Here is a 17,850-nt window from a genome sequence, read left to right as displayed (position 1 = left end):
TTAGAACTTAAAACGACACTGGCGTCATGCCCAGGAGTGCCAGGCAGCACCTGGCACATAGTCCGGTAGCCAAAGGTCTTGCCTGCGGCCTCCAAACCAAGAGTACCCAAAGTTCAGGTATTTATAGACTCCCTCAAGAGGAGCTAGTGAGGGCAAGGGGGAGGCTCAGAACAAGAAAGAACTGAACTCTTTCTTCCTCTCCTCTGGCTATGGAATAGCACTCTCGGAAGCAGAGGAAGCACAGGAAGAAGTGGGCTGGGAGCAGTAGTAGAGTGGGGAGGGTACTTGTCCTACCTGGGGCTGACCCAGGATCTATTCCTGAAACTACATACAGTCCCTGGAACTTTCCAGAAATGATCCCTGAGCACAGAGTCGGGAATAAGTCCTGAACATGGCTGAGTGTGGCCCCCAAAACAAAACGAAACACAAACAATAGTAGTGGGCTGGGTTGGTCTAGACTCAGGTCCCTCTGCTATCCCACACGCCTGCACGTACTGATGGCCCTGGAGCAGGAGCGTGCGGCCCTTTCGTCCCCCGATGTCCCACATGATGATGCTGTTGTCAGAAGCGCCGGAGAAGAGAAGTCGCTGTATGGGGTCCCACCAGAGGCAGGCGATGCTTCCTAAGGGTGAGAGAGGGGAATGGAATCTGTCTCCGGGCCTGCTCAATGAGAACTATAAGCCACTGGGACCCCCTTGAATCTGCAAGCATTCACATGTCTGCCTTATACATGATGGCACCTGTCCCTCTATTGACAGCTGGTCCCAAGACAGAGAATGCCCACCTCCCAGGGTCAGAATGACACAGAAAAGGTTTTCTCTACATTCCCTGAAATCTGAATTATAAATGCCTTGGGACAGAGAAATAGCATGGAGGTAGGGTGTTTGCCTTGCATGCAGAAGGACAGTGGTTCAAATCCCGGCATCCCATATGGTCCCCCGAGCCTGCTTGGAGTGATTTCTGAGCATAGAACTAGGAGTAACCCCTGAGCACTGCCGGTGTGACCCAAAAACCCAAAAAAAAGTTAAAAAAAATGCCTTATCTGGGGGTACTATGATGATGGTGGTGGGAAAATTCAAAACCTAAGAGGGAGTTGGATGCAGGAATGCTATAGAACACCTTCTGGGAATAGGTCCTAAATCATCAAGCAGACCAGATTAGAGAGGAACAAGCAGACTGACCTGGTCACAAAGGTAAGGGAAAAGAGTGGGGCCACAGAAACTATTAGACCCCTTAGTGTATGTCGGTATAAAGGTATCCACCACAAAGATTTCCAGCAACAAGTACTTCCTTTAAGTGCCCTATAATGTCTGCCCTACCTGAAGTACCTCAAGGCATTGGCAAACAACAGCCAACTGAGGAGCTCTGTTCTTTTGCTCTGTCCTTTTTGTCCCACAAATGTGCTAACTCATCAGGAATCTTCTTGTATCAGGTCTCTGTGCTTCTGCTTGAAGCCACAGTTTCGGGTGATTGCCTAATTTTGGCCCGTCAATGTTTATTGATTAATGAAATCTCTTTGCCTTTTGGCCTAAGATTGTCTTGGTGTGATTAAGTGAACCCTGTTATAACAGTAGGACTATGGTATTCAGTTGTGTCAAAGATTTTGTAATGATTTTTCCCCCATGCACTATGCAAAACTATTGTAGGAAATTGTTTAAAAAACTTACAGAAAATGGAAAAAAAATGGTTATTCATATATGTACTAGTATGGTTTTTTTTTTATTATTTTGGGGCCATCCCAGCAGTGCTTAGGGGTTACTACTGTCTCTGCTCAAAATTATTCCTGGCAGGTTCAGGGGGCCAAATGGAAAAATGGGGATCAAACCTGGGGGTAGGCCTCCCCCCCAAAGCAACTCATATTTAATGAGAAAGGACAAAAAAAGTATACTGTGGTCAATTTTTGGTTTGCTTATTTGTTTTTTCTGGGTCACACCTGGCAATATTCAGGGATTACTCCTGGCTTTGTTCTCAGAATTACTACTGGTAGTGCTAAATGCCATATGGGGTGCTGAGGATCAAACCTGGGCTGGGGGCCGGGCGGTGGCGCTAAAGGTAAGGTGCCTGCCTTGCCTGCGCTAGCCTTGGACGGACCGCGGTTCGATCCCCCGGTGTCCCATATGGTCCCCCAAGCCAGGAGCAACTTCTGAGCACATAGCCAGGAGTAACCCCTGAGCATTACCGGGTGTGGCCCAAAAATCAAAAAAAAAAAAAAAAACCTGGGCTGGCCACATGCAAGACAAACACCCTACCCACTGTGTTACCACTCCAGTCCCTACTATGGTCATCATAGAAAAGACGCAGAACAAAAGGGTTCCACGTTGCTGCACCCTGTAGGCACAATGAATGGTCGAGGGTTTAGAGAATGAAGTTAGGGGCTCCAGAAAAAGCCTCTGATGGTTTATGCCAGAGAATTTAGGTTAAAAAGATAACTTTTCATTCTAATCTGGCTAGATTGAACAAGTCTGCTATTCCAGGGGAATGATGAAAATTTCTCTTACAACCAACACGCCAATTGCTGCTTGACTAGAAAGAAATGCTAATAAAATTAAAACTGAAGCAATTACAAAAGCTAATTGTGTGTGTGTGTGCGTGTGCGTGTGCGTGTGCATATGTGCACAGAAAAGTGATTAAGTCATATCAAACAGCAGAGGGGCTAGAGCAATAGCACAGCCATAGAGCATTTGCCTTGCATGCAGCTTGCCCAGGATGGACCTAGGTTCGATCCCTGGTGTCCCATATGGTCCCCCAAGCCAGGAGTGATTTCTGAGTATGAGTAACCCCTGAGCATAACCAGGTGTGCCCCCCCCAACAAAACAAAACAAAACAAAACAAAATCAAACAGCAGAAACTGCCTTCTATCAGGACGGGAAACCGAAAACAAGAGCATTCTCTGAAACTGCCTCCTAGGCAAATTTTGCCAAGTCCTGAGCCTATTAAAGCTGATATTACAAACACTCCAGTGAATGGCCAGAGAGGAAACATGGTCTTTCTGCACTAATGCCCCCACTGGTCATCAGAAGCCATAGGGTGCACAGACACACACAAAATACCCAGTGCCTGAGGGTCAGTCATGAGACGGTTAGTCAAAAACAGAAAGTGGTTTTTCTACTTTCCTGTCCAAATCTAGTCTGACTGCTTTTTTAGACTGAATTGTGCCTACATCCATCATCTAGTAAACAATGTATTTAACTTGTTATACTGTATATAAAACATTGTGTACATAGTAAAGCCTCCACTGATTTCCAACAAATCCCCAATTCTTTATTCTAATTTAGAAAGCCTCAAAGATTCAAATATTTTACTGAATTCAGGAGATGAGTGGACAGACTCTTCCCCCAGAGCCTTCATAACTCACTTGTGTTATAGAAATGCTGTGATTCTACTCAGTAATTCCCTCCTCAACCCATACCCAGGCAATATATCCCAAGGAAAGATTGATAAGTTGACTAATTTAAAATTCATTAGAAAGGCCTCATTTTGGGGCTGGGCGGTGGCGCTACAGGTAAGGTGCCTGCCTTGCCTGCGCTAGCCTAGGACGGACCGCGGTTGATCCCCTGGCGTCCCATATGGTCCCCCAAGCCAGGAGCGACTTCTGAGCGCATAGCCAGGAGTAACCCCTGAGCGTCACCGGGTGTGGCCCAAAAACCAAAAAAAAAAAAAAAAAGAAAGGCCTCGTTTGATGTCCTAGACACTGACAAATAACTAGTGATATATGGACCTTCATTTAGTCTTCACTCTCTGAGGTTTAAAACTGATCTGCTCAATCAACTGCAAACCCAACTAGCCTTAAAGAGTTGATCATTCTCAAGCACAGTGCCTAGAACTAAACCTGGAGGATCAAGTTAAGTGAGAAATCAGAGAAAATCAGATTTTTTCCCAGCCTACCTTCATGTCCTTTGAGGGTTGTAATAACTGAACAGCTGTTCTGCTCAAGCTTCAGCAAGGTGATGTGTCCAGAATAATCCCCAACAAAAGCATGCTGCGTATCAAGATCGTATCTGTGGAGAAATGGTCAAGGATATATACATATATAATATGAATCTAGCTCAGCATTGTAGAATGGAAAAGAATGCACATGTCATGAGAAGAAGCACAACCCTAAACTGGAACAAGCAAAAAAAAAAATACCTCACATAGAATATGTAAATAGAGAAGAAAAAAGACCAATAGAAATTAATGGAAAAATCAATACTCCACCATTCAGTAGAAGTAGAGTACCTGTCACTGTATTATCAATATTGCAGGCAATTATAGGAGATAAAAGAGCTCATGGAATATATGGGCATAAAAACTAAAAAGTTATGAGCCATAACAAAGTATAATAAAATATAAAACTTGGACCAGGGAAGTGGATCAACAAGTTGAGCAACTGCGTTTCATGCAGGATGCCAGAGGTTCAAACCCCAGAACTTCATGGTTCATTGAGCACTGCCTGGGGTGATCCTTGAGTAGGACTCTAAGTCTCAAACAGGAAAACTCAATCTGAAATAGTAAGGAAGAATGGAATAAATTGGAAGAACAAATCCATAGAAAGCATCTTTGAAAATAAGGCAACAGTGACAGTAAACATGACACATCAACCCCCTTTTTTGTTTTGTTTTGCTTTGGGGCCATACCTGGCAATGCTAAGTGGCTACTCCTGGCTCTGCAGTCCAGAATCACTCCTGGCAGTTCTTGGGGGACCATATGGGATACTGGGAACTGAATCTAGGTCAGCCACTTGCAAAGCAAATGCCCTACCTGTATACTTTCTCTCTGGCCAAACTCTCTTTTGAACCTAGAAAGTTGAGTTTTGAGTGAGGAAGGGGATTTACTTTAAATTCTTGTAGACTGGCTAATCATCTGAGAGGCTGAGATAGTTGTAAACTTAGATTTTATTTAACTTATTTATTTTTATTTGGGGAATCATACCTAGTAATCCTCAGGGGTTATTTCTGGCTCAGGTGACCATATGGGATGCCAGAGATCTATAGCAGATTCACTTTGATCGATCTGGTTGATTTGATCTCCGCATCTTCAAATAAAGCAAGTTATTTGCAGAAGACTGTAAAAAAGATCTAGTTGATCTCCAACCCCCTTCTCATTTAATTTGAGGGGTGAGTATTGAGGTACAACTGGCAATGTTCAGCGATTAGTCCTGATGGGTGTAAGGCATTTTGGATGTCTGTGATAAAACCCAGATCAGTCAGGTGAAAAACAAGCACTCAGCCTTTTGCTAGCCCCTCCAACCCACTTGGCAAAAATAATCTTATTTTGAATATGGTAATGACAGAAGAAAAGTGGAGGGAGGTGAAGGAAGTTCCTTTGACTGTTCTATGACACTGGAACATTGATGGGGGACAGTATAGCATATAAACATATGGCACCACGGTCCTGAAATCTTATCCTGCAAACCCCAAATAGAGTCATACATCCTAATTATTTTAAGCTTGTCTTTAATTTTAAACTGCAAAGAAGTGGAAAGTCTATATTAAAAAAGTTTAGTTTTCCCCTCTTTTGGAATTAATGACATATGGCATTTCTCAGCCTCTTTCCTAATCTCCATGCAAAACAAACAAAAATAAAGCAAGATGTGCCAGAGCCATAGGGTGCTTGCCTTGCACATGGCTGACCTATGTTCAATCCTTGGAACCCCATATGGTCCTCAGAGCCATGGTAGGAGTGATTCCTGAGTGCAGAGTCAGGAGTTACTTACTCCTGGGCATGGTCCAGCATGGCCCAAAACCAAACAAATAAAAAAAAGGCAAGTCATCAGATTATCTTAATCAATCCATTTTATACCAGAGGAAACAGCTATTCTTGCACTTCATCCAAATAAATAAAAGCAAGAGTGGGTCAATTTTCTCATGCCAAGAAAGAAGATAACATGGGGGCTGAAGAGGAAAGGCGCAGGCTGAAGGATACTGGAGACATGAGGCCCAGGAGGTGGAGAAGTGTCTGCCCAGCATGTTCCCGCTGCGAGTGCACATCCAGCTCACACACTTGTCGTGGCCGGTGCTGATCACCCACTCAGTGGCCAGGCTGAAGATGATGGCTGACACTCGGTTCTGGTGTGCTGGGGGGACAGAAAGGGCATGTGTTGATTCTTTCCAGAAGAAAGGGGCCCTGAGAATCACATCTGGTGGGTGGGTGAGGACTGAGGCCCATCAGGAGGATACTTGCAACCTTCTGCACCAGCATCTGACAGCTCTAGTCATCCCAATATGTCCCCAGGGGCCCTCCCTGGGGGCAGTCAAAAGCTACAAACACAACAGAACAGAGCTCAAGGGGATTGGATAAAACAAGATCCTGAGACTTGCGTCAGAACAGATGGGCCTTGAGGGATATATAAGGGAAAACAGTGGGTCAGAGGATTAAGATTATGCTACTGCACTCAGGAATGGAAAATCAAGAAAACAAAACTCTTCCTCAACAGAGGGAAGAAGGGTGAAATAAAACAGGTACAAAGGGTCAATTGAGGGCCAGAGTGATAGCACAGCAATAGGGCCTTGCATGCTGCTGATCTGGGATGGACCAAGGTTCAATCCCCAGCATCCCATATGGTCCCCCCAGCCTGCCAGGAGTGATATGTGAGTGCAGAGTCAGGAGTAGCCCCTGACTGCCAGGTGTGGCCCTATACAAAAACAAGCAAACAAAAAGGGGCTGGAACAATAGTATAGAGGACTGAATGCTTGTCTTGCATATATTCAACCTGGGTTCTATCCCTGGCAACCTATAGGATCCCTCCCAAGACTTTCACGAGTGATTTCTTAACATAGCCAGCAGTAAACCCTAAGTACCACCAGATATGACTCCAAAATGAGAGAGAGAAAGAGAGAGAGAGAGAGAGAGAGAGAGAGCGAGAGAGAGAGAGAGAGAGAGAGAGAGAGAGAGAGAGAGAGAGAGAGAGAGAGAGAGAGAGAAATATTGGGGGTCAATTGTATGTTGGAGATGGATGCTGGTATTCTGGGGCAATCACAGTACAGAACTCATTAGTGTCAAATTATAATATTGTGCAACTGAGGTCTATATAATGTTACATGGCACATGGGGTCAAACTGTGATTAACAGATGTAAAGCAAGTGCCCTTATTCCTGTACTATCTCTCCATCCCAATTTCTCTTAATTTTTGGTTTGTTTTGGGCCATATCCAAGGGTGCTCAAGGCTAACTCCTGGCTCTTCACTCAGGGATCACTCCTGGCAGGCATAGGAACCATGGAGGATGACAGGGATCATGGAGGATGACAGGGATGAAGCCGAATTCTGCTGTGTGCAAGGCAAGTTCTCTACCTGTACCAATATTAATCTGGCTCCAAGCTCTCCTATCTTTAAGGGCCCTTTTGTTTTTATTGTAATGTCTAACTTTTATAAAGTAATAGTAAAATATGGAAATAAATCTTTTTTGCTTCCTTTTAATTAAACTGTTTCATATTACATAGTAGAAAATTCCACTTATTTTTTTTTTTTCCAGTTTTTAGGTCATACCCGGCGGTGATCAGGGCTGATCACCTAGCTCTGCGCTCAGAAATTGCTCTGAGTAGGCACGGGAGACCATATGGGATGCTGGGATTCGAACCACCATCCATCCTGGATCGGCTGCTTGCAAGGCAAATGCCCTACTGCTGTGCTATCTCTCTGGCCCCATAATTCACAATTTTTATGTTATTCCTTCAAAATACTTTTTAAACTTTATTTACTAATGAAATACAAAGGTATATAAATCACTGTAAACTTTGATGCCTTACTTAAATAACTGACAATCAAAATACAGACCAAAATACTGTACATACGAATGTAAAATCACCTGATACTCACAGAGAGATAAAATATGTGGGTTTTTTTTTTTATAGGAATATTGACCATAGAAGTCTCCAAATTCCTATGTAAAAAGACACTAAGGATTCTTGAGTATTTTCTTTTTTATTCTTTGGTGGGTAGAGTGAGGGGAGGAGTTTGGGATAGACCCAGTAGTTTGGGCTGAATCCCAGTTCTCTACTCAGGGATCACTCCTGATGGTGCTGGGAAGACTGTATAGGATACAGTGATCAAACTGGAGATGGGCTACTGCTAACCAAGGGCCTTAACCTCTATACCAGGGGTCCTCAAACGTATTAAACAGGGGGGCAGTTCACTAAGACCGTAGTTTGAAAAAAAAATCTATGAACAAATCCATGCACACTGCATGTATCTTATTTTGAAGTTAAAAAAAAAAAACCCAGGAACAAATACAATATTTAAAATGAAGAACTAGTCAAGTTAAATCAACCAACTTACCAGTATTTTAATGGGAACTATGAGCCTGCTTTGGCGGTCATAGTTTGAGGAACTCTGTCTGAGACTGAGAGGAGGAGCTGAGAGACAGAGAGAAGGAGGGGAGTCAGAGTGTACACTGCTGGCCCAGGAGTAGTCGACTGCTAAATTGGATAGGCAGCAGCGGCAAAAACATTCAGGGGGCCAGATAAATGTCCTCAGTGGGCTGCATGTGGCCCGTGAGCTGTAGTTTAGGGACCCCATACTCTCTATACTATCCCTCTAGCCTATTATTTAAGTATTTTTTAAGACAAAATGACAGCTGAAAGTTTCAAACTGGTTTTTGTTTGTTTGTTTATTTTTTAGAGGGGGGCCATATCTGTAGATGTGCAGGCTCTGCACTCAGGAATTACTCTGGTGGAACTCAGGGATGCCTGGGATTGAACCCAGGTCAGCTCCAAAAAAGGCAATTGCCCTACCCACTGCACTACCTCCCTGTTATTTTAATTTTTGAAAAGCACTTCAAAGGGCCAGCGAGAGAATAGTGGGTAAGATGCCTGCCTCACATGTTACTAGCCACGGTTCAGTTTGGGCACCACAGATGATGATCAGTAAACCCTGTCAGGAATGATCTCTGAGCACAGAACAAGGAGTATGCCCTGAGCACATCTCAATGTGCCTCAAACAGAACCACTGAAAAGCAATTCAAATACTATTAATAGCTCAGTGCTTTTTTGTACACTATCAAGGAAAGCAAGACCAGAAAATCTATTATTCCAACAGAGTGCCCCTAAACAACATACCCCCAGATGAATGTACACTAATGGGTCACTGTCCTGTTTCCATTTGTAACAGGATATACAGCCATCTCGGGAAAAGCAATGTGTTCTAATTATAGCCTGTAAGGCACTCTTTATTTCATTACTCGACCACATCTCACAAAGATGAATACTATATGCCTGAAATACTTAGAATCTAACTTTTATTTTTTTGCTTTTTTGGGGTCACACCTGGCAGTGCTCAAATGCTTACTCCTTGCTCTCTCCTCAGGGATCACTCCTAATGGGCTTGGAGGACCACACAGGATACCAGGGGACTGAACCTGAGTCAGTCACGTGCAAGGCAAGCACCTTACCTGTTGTGCTACTTCTCCAGCTCCCTAACTTTCATTTTTATCCACGAGCACAAAACACAAATTTTCAGAAATATAAAAGAAATAAAATGTAATGAACTATTATAGCTTCAGGTAAACTTTCTGAGCACCATCAAACTGCTTTCAAATTGCTTTGGCTGCATAACTTGTGTTGCATATGTCTCATATAGTCCCCTCCTAAATACCACCAGGGGTAATTCCTGAGTGCAGAGCCAAGACCCCTGAACATCCCAGGTGTGGCCCAAAAACCAAAAACTATAATAAAAATAAAACAGAAATCTGAATTAAATAAAAACAATCAGAGGGGCCGGGAAGGTGGCGCTAGAGGTAAGGTGTCTGCCTTACAAGCGCTAGCCAAGGAACGGACCGCGGTTCGATCCCCCGGCGTCCCATATGGTCCCCCCAAGCCAGGGGCGATTTCTGAGCACATAGCTAGGAGTAACCCCTGAGCGTCAAACGGGTGTGGCCCAAAAAACAAAAAAAAAAAAAGAAAAGAAAAAAAACAATCAGAAAGGAGCTGGAGAAAGAATACAGTGAGTAGGCGCTTGCCTTGCACACAGCTAACCTTGGTTCGATCCCTGGCATTTCATATATTTCCTTGTGCCCCACTGGGGTGATTCCTGAGAGCAGAGTCAGAAGTAATCCATGAGCATCCCTGGGTTTGCTGCCTCACTTCCCCAAGAAAAATACCAAAGATGCAAAATCAGTCAAAATCATTGTCAGATTCACGCGCTCAAATATATGGATGTGCACACAGATGAAACGAGAGAGAGAGAGAGAGAGAGAATAAGAAAGAAAGAGAAAGAGAGAGAGAACATCAGATGGTAACATGCATTCCTCAACATTGGGTGCAGGACTCGGCTTCAACAACCAGAAGAACAGGTTATCCAAAGCCTAATACAAGCATCCAAGCATCCAGTCCTGTACAAAATGTGTAATGTCAATAAGAAGGAAAAGAATAGTATGTGTAATAATATTTCATCAAGAGCTAAGAAGAGCCTCTTATTCTGGGGAAAGACTTCAAACTGAGAGGAAAAAGCTAGCTTTTATTGTACAAGATGTCTGTGCTAGGTAGGTCCTTCCAAGCATATGTGTGCAAGTGAGCACATGATTATTACCTGGGTAGGTCTTGATAAAGTTCATTTTATTAAAGTCTTCAGATACGACGAATTCCTGAAAGTAGACATATATAGTGAGAAATGTGTTATGGTTTTCAAAACAAAGAAGCTTTGCTTTCAAAACAAAGTTCAAATTAGAAGAAAAAAAAAAAACCCCGAAATGTTCAGACTTGGGTCTCAAGGTTAGGTAGGAAATAAGAAAGGACAGGAATAGAATTCTAACTGCAGCCTCTGGCCATCACTCATTTGTTAGCTCATAGCAACAATAGAAAATGTCCAGAGCAGAGTAGCATCATGCTGGTTCTCCACAATGGAAGGTTCTGGATTCCTTATCTACTCTCAGAGATACTCTATGATACATACAGAACAGAAACTGCACAGACCTGCTTTAACAGATTTCACAAGATGAGTGAAAATGGATGGGATATCAGCAATGTGATATGGATGGGATTTCAGCAATGTGAGAGGTTAAGGGATACATATTTACTATATAAGTACAGAGCAAAAGAAGGGATCTTATAGAGATCATGTGTTTTTTCTTCTTTTTTTAAATGGTTCTTTAAAATAATAAAGGGGGGGCTGGAGAGATAGCACAGTGGTAGGACATTTGCCTTGCATGCGGCTGAGCTGAGAGGGACCTGGTTCGATTCATGGCATTCCCCTAGGGTCCCCCAGCCTGTCAGGGGCGATTTCTGAATGCAGAGCCAGGAGTAACTCCTGAGCGCCACTGGGTGTGTCCAAAAATCAATCAATCAATCAATCAATAAAGTCAGAGCGATAGGGCAGTAGTACAGTGTTTGCTTTGCACGCAGCTGACCCAGGATGGACCCGGGTTCGATCCCTGACATCCCCTATGGTCCCCCAAGCCAGGAGCAATTTCTGAGCATATAGCCAGGAGTAACTCCTGAGCATCACAGGGTATGGCCCAAAAATCAAAATAAAATAAAATAAAAATAAAGGTGGGGGTATACCCAATGATGTTCTTAGCTTACTTCTGGTTCTGCACTGAAAAATCACTCCTGGTAGGCTTGCACTCATATGGGACACAGGGGATTGAACTCAGGTCAGCTGCATGTAAAGCAAGACTATCTTTCTGTCCCCCACATTTTTTAATACTCTTATATTTTCCAAATTTCTCACAGAGCCAGCAGGAGCAATTCCTGAGAACAGAGCCAAGAGTAAGCCCTGAGCGCTACTGGGTTGGTCCCAAAACAAAACAAACAAAAAAATTAACAATGAAATATTACACTTGAATGGTATTAAAAAAACAAAGTTGAAAACAAAAAATGGCCCAGCAGTGAGGGTAGGCAAGCCTGGATCTAATCTCTGGCACCTCAAAACCAAAACCCAAAACCCCAAGCAACAATAAGCCAGAAAATAACCAGAGACAACAGGTGTTGGCAATGATGCAGAAGAATTAGAATAATTAAAACTCTGCCGGTGAGGAAATAAAATAGTACAGTGACTTAGAAAAAGTCTGGATATTTCTCGATAAATGAAGTAGAGATACCATATGGCACAACAATTAAAACACAGATGAACACAAACTGAATGCAAATGCTCACAACCAGATTAAGCATACTAGAAAAAAGGAAGAAATAAGCCAAATGCCCATCAACTAGTGAATTGGATGCCAAAGTGTTATGTCTACACAATGGAATTCTTGTTCCACCACACAAGGAAGGAGAAATAACTCAAGCTACAAATACAACTACAAGCTACAATATAGATGAAATTAGAAAAGATGATGCTAACTAAAGAATACAGACCCTAAAAAAACATGCAAATCTTATCAGTCTATTTAATTACCAGAAAATGCCTGGCAAAGAAAATTCTTCAGACTTTCAGAAAACAAACTAAGAGCTGGGTGGGTGAGAAATGGGGAGTGATCACTGATTGTGTGATTTCAGGGATAAGAAAGGGGAGGCTGAGGAAATTTTTTTGAAATTTAGAAAGTGTCAATGGTCACATATTCTTGTAGATATACTAGAGAACTACTGAACGGCACTTTAAAATAGTGAATTCTGGGCTGGCAGGATAGCTCAGTGGGCTATATGCTCCAAGTGGTCTGAGTTCCATCCCTGGTAGTGTATGGTCCATGAGTGGCATCACCTCCAAAACCAAAATAATTAAAAGTAAAAATGATAACATGCTGAATTCGACCAACTATGAAATATATTCCAAATAAGGAACTAAAAAGCATAAATGAGTGCCATTGGCACAACTAAGACCCATAAAAAAATGTCAGTCTATAATAAATTGAACATATAAATATTAGGACTTTCATGGAAATGATTATTTGAGCAGTACAACCTTCAACAGTGTCACAGCAAATGGGCTAAATGTTATCCTCCCTAACTTCACCCCTCTTATCCTTCCTCTGTTAAATATTCTGTAGCTTCAGACCCAAACCAGCATTTGGAGCTCAATGAAACTGATATAAAATATAGCACAATGAATGCATTCTGGAAGGTACCTACCATCACTGCTCCGTTATCCTGGCCCACAAATATCCGTCTGCTCTCGTGATGGTACGTCATAGCGGAGCAAGGAGCTGCCAGAAAGAAAAAGGGCATATTCATTACAAGCAAAACTAAGTAGTTTAGGTCACAGTTCAAAGCACACTTTACAAGGAACCATTTACACTTCAGATTATGAAAAAGAGGGTAAAAACATATGTTCTTTAAAAAAAATTCAATATAAACTGGAAAATGGTATTAAAAATCCCTTGTCAATTTCATGTACAATTCTTTCCCTTTTTTTTTTTTTTTTTTTGTTTTTTGGGCCACACCTGGTGGTGCTCAGGGGTTCCTCCTGGCTATCTGCTTAGAAATAGCTCCTGGCAGGCACGGGGGACCATATGAGACGTCAGGATTCGAACCAGCCACCTTGGGTCCTGGATTGGCTGCTTGCAAGGCAAACACCGCTGTGCTATCTCTCTGGCCCCTCATGTACAATTCTAATTCTAATTTAAGGGGCCAGAGTGATAGTACAGCAAGTAGGGTATTTGCCTTTCATGTTGTCAATCTGGGATTGATCCCTGAGTACAGAGTCAGGAATAAGCCCTGAGCCTCATCAAGTATGGCCCCCCAAAAAACAAAACTTTCTAATTTAGGGGCTGGAGAGCTAGCACCATTGTTAATAATCTTGTTTTGCATGTTGCTGACCCTGGTTCAATTCCCAACACAGCATATAGTACCATTCCTATCCCTCCCCTGGCACTACAGGAGTCATTCCGAGTAAGGACTCCCAGCACTGTAGGTGTAGACAACCCCACCTCCCCCACAGATAAAACCAATACAAATTCTCATTTGACAAACTTGTGCAAAGTGTTCTGCAAACTGTGAAGAAGATTCATTGGAAAGGAAGTCTTGTCTCTTGGGAAAAAAGGTCTAGGAACAATTACTGACAGGGGGTGACTAGGACCTCAAGTCTGCCCTCCTCCTGAACTCCCTATCACAAGGAAAAAGGTTAGGGTTTGTAGAAAAAGGGGTTCTAAGCCCCAAGTCCCATTCCAAGGCATAGGTGGGCAAGTTAGGGAAGCTGCCTTCCTTCCCAAGAGCTTGAGACTGATCCCCTTTGCAACAACACCCAGAAGCCCAGATGGGTGTGACTGGAGTTGTGTAGCAGTGATGTGTGGCCCCAGCACTGTTATGTGACAGGCCAACAGCTGGTTTTCTGCACCTCTCACTCCAGCTCCCAGTTTCTCCTCATCTGTCTTCCAGACCCTGAGCTTTAGAAAACAGAAACAAGAAATTGTCTCCTGCTAAAAGTCAAAATCAGTGGGAGGGAGGTAGAAAAACGGGATATTTGATGGGAAAAGGGAAGAGACTTAGACTTAGACTTCTTTTTTTTTTTTTTTTTTTTTTTTTTTGGTTTTTTGGGCCACACCCGGTAACGCTCAGGGGTTACTCCTGGCTATGTGCTCAGAAGTTGCTCCTGGCATGGGGGACCATATGGGACACCGGGGGATCGAACCGCGGTCCGTCCAAGGCTAGCGCAGGCAAGGCAGGCACCTTACCTTTAGCGCCACCGCCCGGCCCCTAGACTTAGACTTCTAAATGATCACGGGGAAATGACAACCAGGACATGCATGCCAATAAAAAAGAACATTCAACCAACCAGCCAACTGGGATTTCCTGTGAAATAAAGCAAATGACCATTGGAAAATGAAAAACAGTTTCACTAAAAGCTCTTTCTTGACAATGGATGTTCTCTGCCCTCTGAAACAAAACAGAAGACTAGACTGGATCACAACCAAAGGCATAAATTCAGCAACTATGTCATTAGGCCATAGATAAAGAAGTATTATGGGGCTGGAGAGATAGCACAGCAGTAGGGCATTTGCCTTGCTAAACCAAACCAAATAAAAACAAAACAAACAAAAAAACCCTGTCTATTTAAAAGGAGGATGCTGCAACTGTATAAAAAGAATGAGAACTGACAACAAGCCAAATCTGTCATATTGATTGATACTGGAGTTATAAGAACTATCTTGTTCAAAAATTATAACCACACTGGACCGGAGAGATAGCACAGCAGTAAGGCGTTTGCCTTGCATGCGGAAGGTCACTGGTTTGAATCCTGGCATCCCATATGGTCCCCCGAGCCTGCCAGGGGCGATTTCTGAGCACAGAGCCAGAAATAACCCCTGAGCATTGCCAGGTGTGACCAAAAGACCAAGGCATGCTGAACTCCCCAACAATGTGCCAGTTTTTTTGTAGATAAGGTTTTGAGCCCTGCTCGTGAAAAATTTCCTCAAGCCATGATATTTCATTATACAGATGATATCTTGCTCACAATGAAGAATGAAACAGATTTACAGGATTTATACTCTTATGTTATTGACTGTTTACAAATATCAGGACTAAAAATAGCTTTAGAAAAAATACAGATAATGCCACCGTATCAATATTTGGGTTTTATTTTGGACCGGACGTCTATACATCCACAAAAAATTTCTATCAAAAAAGAAAACCTCAGAACGCTTAATAATTTTCAGAGACTTTTAGGTGGTGTAAATTGGCTCCGCCCTTCACTAGGAATCCCAAATGCAGAATTATCTAATCTGTTTAAAACTTTGGAGGGTGACCCTGCTTTAGATAGCCCGAGAAACTTAACAACAGCTGCCAAAAATGAATTGGACATCTTCTTGAGCAGATTACAAAAATCGTTTCTCTTAAGATTCATCCCAGGAGAAAGGTATTTCTGTTAATCTTCCCTACTATAGAAACCCCCACAGGGGCCTAGATGCAACAGTCAGGACCTTTGGATTGGGTGTATTTACATAACAAACAGCCCCACTCAGTTGTCCCCTACTTGCAACTGATTTCAGAGATTATTATCAAGGCAAGACTCACATCTATATCTTTACTAGGTTTTGACCCAGATATAATAGTTTTGCCTATACCAAAAAAGGAAATTGAGTCAATATTGCCTCTTAATGAATCTCTACAAAGGGCCCTCTCAGATTTCACAGGAGAAATATCTTCCCATTATCCAGCAGGAAAAACTTGGGACTTTTTAAAGAAAACTTAGTTTGTTATTTCTTCAATTGTTCGGGATTCCCCTATTCCCAATGCCAAGGTTTTTTACATCAGTGGATCCCAAAATGGAAAAGGAGGAATAACCGGAGACAACATTAATATGACCATAGATACCAAATATAAATCTGCACAGAAAGTTGAATTAGCAACGTTAATTTACCTATTAGAAAATGTATCTGAAGCCATGAATATAGTTTCTGATTCTTTGTATGTGGTAAATTTATGTCATGTAATAGCCACTGCTTCCCTTAATGCTAATAACCCGATCAAACAGAAATTACTTAAACGATTACAGCAGCTTCTTCAAAAACGAACTGAGTCCATCTTCATCACACATATTAGAGCCCACTCAGGTCTTCCAGGACCGATGGCTCAAGGAAATAAAACTGCTGACTTGCTAGCAATGCCTATATTTAAATCACCATAGAGGAACATTCAGCCCTACACACAAATGCTCGCCGTTTACATGTGAATTACCAAATTCCATGGAGGCAAGCTAGAGAAATTGTAGAAAACTGCAACATATGTGCACCATTAACAAAAAAGACTCACATAGCAGGAGCAAACCCAAGAGTTTACAGTCTAACAAACTTTGGCAAATGAATATAACTCAAACAGATTTATTTCCAAGAAAACCTTATCTTCATGTTGTGGTGGACACTTATTCTCGTTTTATGTGGGCAATTCCCATGTCTTTTCAAAAATCTAAAGCTGTTTGTAGTTTTCTTTTACAATATTTTTCTGTGATGGGTATTCCATATTCTATAAAAACTGATAATGGGCCAGCCTATGTTAGCAAAACTTTTGAATTTTTTTGTAAAGAATGGCAGATAAGACATCTCAAAGGAATTCCTTACAATTGTAGGGGACAGGCCATTGTAGAAAGGACTCACAGAACCTTAAAAACTCAATTACAAAAAAAAAAAAAAAAAAGAAAAAGAGGTTTACCACCAACGGATTTGCTATCTTTGACTCTTATCACACTCAATTACTTAAACTTACCCCAAGGGGAAAGTTACACTGCAGCGGAAAGACATTTTAAAGAAGATATTCAGAGACAAGAAACAACCCATAAACCTATTTGAATCAAGGAGGATGAAAAATGGATAGCTGGATATCTTCTCCTAAGAGGAAAGGGTTATGCCTATGTTTCTACAAATGACAACCCTCCCAAGAAATTTTGGGTTCCATTATGCCTTGTTAGAAATCGGGCTAGCACAAATGATCAGGTTCAGACTATAAACTCCCCTTCAAAGCAAAAACAGAATACTCCAGACACTAACAGCAGTAATATTGCTGAGGTCTCTGGGGCAGGGAACAAGGATTTAGCTGTCACACACCATACATTGAGTGAGACTGATGGTAGTGATAAACCTATACACTCCAAGATGCAAAAGGAAAGACAGGAACCTGTCTTAACTGGGCTCCAAAATATAGGAAACTCTTGCTACATGAACTCAATATTGCAATGCTTGTATAATATTTCAGACTTGACTCAGTATTTTCATCAAGATCATTATAAAAAGAATATTAACAAGAAAATCCGATGGGGCATGAAGGTAAATTAGCCGAAGAATTTGGTCGGCTCATCAAAACCATGGGAAATGGATTTCATAGATATATTAACCCTGAAAGCTTCAAAGAAACAATTGGTTTACTTAATGACCAGTTTGCTGGACACAATCAGCAGGATCCACACGAACTACTGATGTTCCTAATAGAGGGACTACATCAGGACTTGCTTACTGTAAATCTAATGACAGACAAAACTACACATCTTATGGAAAATGAAAATTATGAACA

The 17,850-nt window shown here is 42.1% G+C and overlaps 1 protein-coding gene across 1 annotated transcript in view; it reads right to left on the bottom strand.

Annotated features, from left to right (window-relative positions):
* Positions 1–17,850, bottom strand: part of WDFY1 (WD repeat and FYVE domain containing 1) — a 58,354-nt gene that overhangs the window by 13,383 nt on the left and 27,121 nt on the right. Inside the window, 5 exon segments of the mRNA XM_049768174.1 lie at positions 496–622; positions 3,886–3,998; positions 5,905–6,055; positions 10,502–10,556; positions 12,982–13,055. Of these exon segments, the coding sequence (XP_049624131.1) occupies positions 496–622; positions 3,886–3,998; positions 5,905–6,055; positions 10,502–10,556; positions 12,982–13,055 (520 nt within the window).

The sequence above is a fragment of the Suncus etruscus genome, chromosome 2 (assembly GCF_024139225.1).
Source record: "Suncus etruscus isolate mSunEtr1 chromosome 2, mSunEtr1.pri.cur, whole genome shotgun sequence".
In the NCBI taxonomy this organism is placed as follows: Eukaryota; Metazoa; Chordata; class Mammalia; order Eulipotyphla; family Soricidae; genus Suncus; species Suncus etruscus.
Note: the sequence above shows the minus strand (reverse complement) of the source record. Positions and strands in the feature narration are given on the sequence as shown.